This window comes from Brassica oleracea, chromosome C9 (genome assembly GCF_000695525.1).
Source record: "Brassica oleracea var. oleracea cultivar TO1000 chromosome C9, BOL, whole genome shotgun sequence".
NCBI lineage: Eukaryota > Viridiplantae > Streptophyta > Magnoliopsida > Brassicales > Brassicaceae > Brassica > Brassica oleracea.
Genome location: NC_027756.1, coordinates 3,164,155 through 3,168,408, shown reverse-complemented (window position 1 = coordinate 3,168,408; position 4,254 = coordinate 3,164,155). Strand labels below are relative to the sequence as shown.

At 27.5% G+C, this 4,254-nt stretch overlaps 1 protein-coding gene across 1 annotated transcript; it reads left to right on the top strand.

Moving 5' to 3' along the window:
• The first annotated feature begins 225 nt into the window (after positions 1-225).
• Positions 226-1,041, top strand: LOC106314119. The gene has a single exon (XM_013752052.1). It carries the CDS (start codon positions 226-228, stop codon positions 1,039-1,041), a length of 816 nt encoding a protein of 271 aa, XP_013607506.1.
• Positions 1,042-4,254: the final 3,213 nt, after the last annotated feature.

Sequence of the window (4,254 nt, the reverse complement as noted above, 5' to 3'; positions counted from 1 at the left end):
AACACAATGAAAGAAATAATTAACCATATCTTCTTGGATATGAGTTGAAAGTATAGCTCTGGTTTTAATTAATTTTACACAATGGAGATTTTATAGCATAAGCGATAAGGTTGTCTTCTCAATAAATAGCGTCCTCACTTCTCCGAATCTAGCAAACAGAGATAAAAGATCACTTCTCAGTCTAAAACAAACTAAAGAAAATATTTTGTTATGGAGAACCAAGTTATGTCTTCTGGAAGCTCTTCCGTGGCCCAACCCGAAAAATGCAATGACATTAACGTGGCTGTGGAGGAGTCCAGGGAGAAGGCAACGGAGAACAACAATTCGGGACTAGGGTCTGATCCTCAGGAAGTTATGTCTGAAAGGAGGAGTGAGAACCCTAGTCGCGGATATAGTGCTGTCCCAACAGAAAACGGCATCATGCAGCGTTACACATCAGAAACTAATAAGATATTCACTTGTCGCTTTTGCAATAAACGGTTCTCAGCCTCTCAAAGCCTAGGTGGTCACATGAACGCGCACAAGAGGGAGCTACAATGGGAAAGGAAGCGGAAGGAGATGGAACAGATGGAACAAGAGTTCCATTTTCAGTGGATGTTAAGTCAATATTCACAAGGTGATTTATCAAATGATAATAATCTTGGGATCACTTCTGAACCTTTCAAACGCATATGTACCGGCCTTTACCCATCTTTCAATAGCGGACTCATGGACATGAATATGACCGTAGTTCCTCGCATGGCTCCTACTGGTTTCTTCTCAGGGAACACTTTCACTAACGGGTTCTTTTCAGGGGGACTTGAGCCAATGCACTCCTACAACAACTATCCCCCGATGCTCCCTAGAAACGTTCCTCCTTTTCCTCCACATAGGACTCCCAATCTTCCTAGCTATTGGTATCCGCAAGAGAATGTATTGAACGAGGAGGATGTCATCTTAAAGCTAGGAAATGACAATATTGTGGAGATTGATGATGACGATGCTGTTGATCAGCCAGAAGAAGGGACTTCTAAGAGCTGGGGCGCTGATCTATCCCTTTAAGTATTGTTTAGTTTTCATTTTGAGGTATCATATCTATTAGAGACCTATCTATCATTTGTATCTATGGATGTTGTTTTTCTCTTTTTAAATTTTATGGTATTCAATTTTAAATATTCCTTTGGATGTAACATCTCTTCTTCGTTGAATTGCTTTTTTTTTTTAAATCAATTTATGATTCCTATTTTCTGCCATCTATATATCAGGAGTCTTTTTATCATTTCGGCAGTTGTCAAAATCATTGGTTGAATTTAGTCAGGGAAGTAATTTCTACCAATGTTATGTCTCTTGATTCCAAACCTTTCGATCAGAACTATAAATCCACATACTTAAATTTCTTAATTAAGTTAGTCGAGTTGATATTTTTATGTTGATTTAAAGAGAGTGCGTAAAGAAAATTGAGTTTCATGATACATCTAATCTATTAAAACATAGTCCTCTTTTATCGACTGTTTTTGGGACTATCAAAAAGGTTATAACGTTTTAACTAAAATTGATCCAACTAATTATTATCTTTAATGTAACTATTTAGGTTTAATTAAAATTAGATCTTGACCCGCGCAACCGCGCGGATTTTTGTTTTCATTTAATTATTTTTATGTAAACGTTTTGTTTTCAATTCTAAATTTGTATATATTATAATATATATGTGTCTATCAATTTTTAAAACATAATAAGTATACAGTATATTTTTTCATTGAATAGATTGTTTCAAACTTTCACATGTATTTGTATCTTCTTCTATATATATATTTTCGGATTATTATTTTATTATTAAAATCGTAACTATATATATATAAAGATTAGTAAAATATTATTTTATTGTCATATTCAAAGATATTGTAACATTTCAAAAATTTAGAAAGTTTTTAAAAAATTAAACTTTTCGCTTCATAGATTTATATTATCGAGTAAATAATTAAACATTTAGCTTTTGTTTAATTTTTAAAATAAACTATATAGTTAATTTTTTTTCATTGGTTTAAGGTAGTAAAGATTAATCATTGTTAGATAATATGATTTTTGTTATTTAAAAAAAATCTTTATAATTTTAAAAGTTAACATCGACAAATATTTAAATAATTAACTTATGGAAGTATAGTATTACAACATTAAATTATATCTATTTAATTTATACTATCTATAAATTCAATGAATCATCTATTATTTAAATCCAATTATTGATAGCACAATAAAAATTTCTGGTAGACCCAAAATTTAAATAATAAAATTAGAGATTAAATGTAACATGACTTTTTAGGAATATGTACATTAGGTCCATTTTTAAAAAAACAAATCACACATGAATCAATGTTATGAATTCTGTTTTAATATATAAAATCTATTACTTACAATTTTGATTTAAAATAAACACTAACATATTATAACCATAATCCGTACAATCTATTACCTATTCTGAAAAATGAGTATAACAATAAATATATGCAAAGATCGTGTGCATATATACTATAGAGTTATTCTTGGGTTCACCAACCAATAGAAAATGACTTTTTCTTGGGTTCACCCCCTAGGGTGAACCTTTAGGTTCACCAACCAATAGAAAGTTGTCATTTTAGATCTAGTATCTTTTAATTAAGGAAACAAAATAACTTGCCAAATTATATTATGCTTTTAAAATACTAGAAAATTGTCATTTTAAATATACTAGAAAATTAAAAGATACTAGAAAATTGAAAGATACTAGAAAATTGTCATTTTAATTAAAAGATACTAGAAAATTGTCATTTTAAATAGAAAATTGTCATTTAGGTTCACCAACCAATAGAAAATTGTCATTTTAAATCTAGTATCTTTTAATTAAGGAAATTAAATAACTTGCAAATTATATTATCTTTTCAAAATAAAATTTAAAAATAAATAAAAATAATATATAAAAAACGAATTAAAAAAAAATAATGTTGTCAACAAAACACTAACCCTAAACTCTAATACTAAACCCTAAACTCAAATCCTAAACCCTAAATCTTTGGGTAAACCCTAAATCCTTGGGTAAACCCCTAAACCCTTGGAAAAACACTAAACATTTGGATAAATTCTAAATTATAAATCTTAAACACTAAACTCTAAATCTTAAAAATAAATATTTTTTTTAAATAATATTTTTTTAGAACTATTGTTATTTTTATTTATTTAATTTTTTATTTTTTATTTTAAAAGCATAATATAATTTGGCAAGTTATTTTGTTTCCTTAATTAAAAGATACTAGATCTAAAATGACAACTTTCTATTGGTTGGTGAACCTAAAGGTTCACCCTAGGGGGTGAACCCAAGAAAAAGTCTATACTATATCAAACCAAACCAATTAATTTCAGAAGTCTGGAGTCTAAAACTAACACGCCACTTTCATTTTCAAATAGTGGTTTTACATTTTAAATAACCTTATGATATCCCAACACATGTTGATTTCATGTAATATATTTAAGTTATATGTATCATCCCAATTTATAGAACGCATTTATCATATGTCAGAACTTATGAAAAATCAATATAAATATACATGAGTATAAAACGGGTTACTATTTAATATTTTAATGTACTATCTTAATAGAATATTATTTTTTTGGTTTCATAAAGTTATAATTAATTTCGGAGATAATCATTTAGTAAGATTCTGATATAATCATAAAGGCAAATTAATAATCTATTTTAGTTTAAATAATTAATTATAAGTTATTAAATGAAATTTAAATGTATGTTCAATACAAATGTTATGAAGATTTTAAATCTACTATGTTCAAACCATCTCATGGATTTTACATATTTTTTTATATCACAGATATTCCTAATAAACCGATCTAAAGATTGCTAGGCATATTTCATTTTTCAAAATCAAACTAACCACACAAGTATATATTAAATCATAGAATATTTAAGATCATCATTATTCCTTATCTTAGATATGTTTTTATGCAAACTGTAATTATTCCAAATCATTTTACGAAAATTCTTTACACTAAATAATTAATACTCAAAAATCTAAAAGTTGCAGCATATTTCATTTTGGAATATTATCTAAAATTGACCCAACTAATTATTATCTTTAATGTAACTATTTAGGTTTAATTAAAATTTATTACTTACATTTTTGATTTAAAATAAACACTAACATATTATAACCATAATCCGTACAATCTATTACCTATTCTGAAAATGAGTAAAAATACATATATGCAAAGATCGTGTGCATATAGATT

Excerpts from the sequence above, each read along its gene's own strand:
- LOC106314119 (XM_013752052.1), top strand. The coding sequence starts at position 226 with ATGTCTTCTGGAAGCTCTTCCGTGGCCCAACCCGAAAAATGCAATGAC.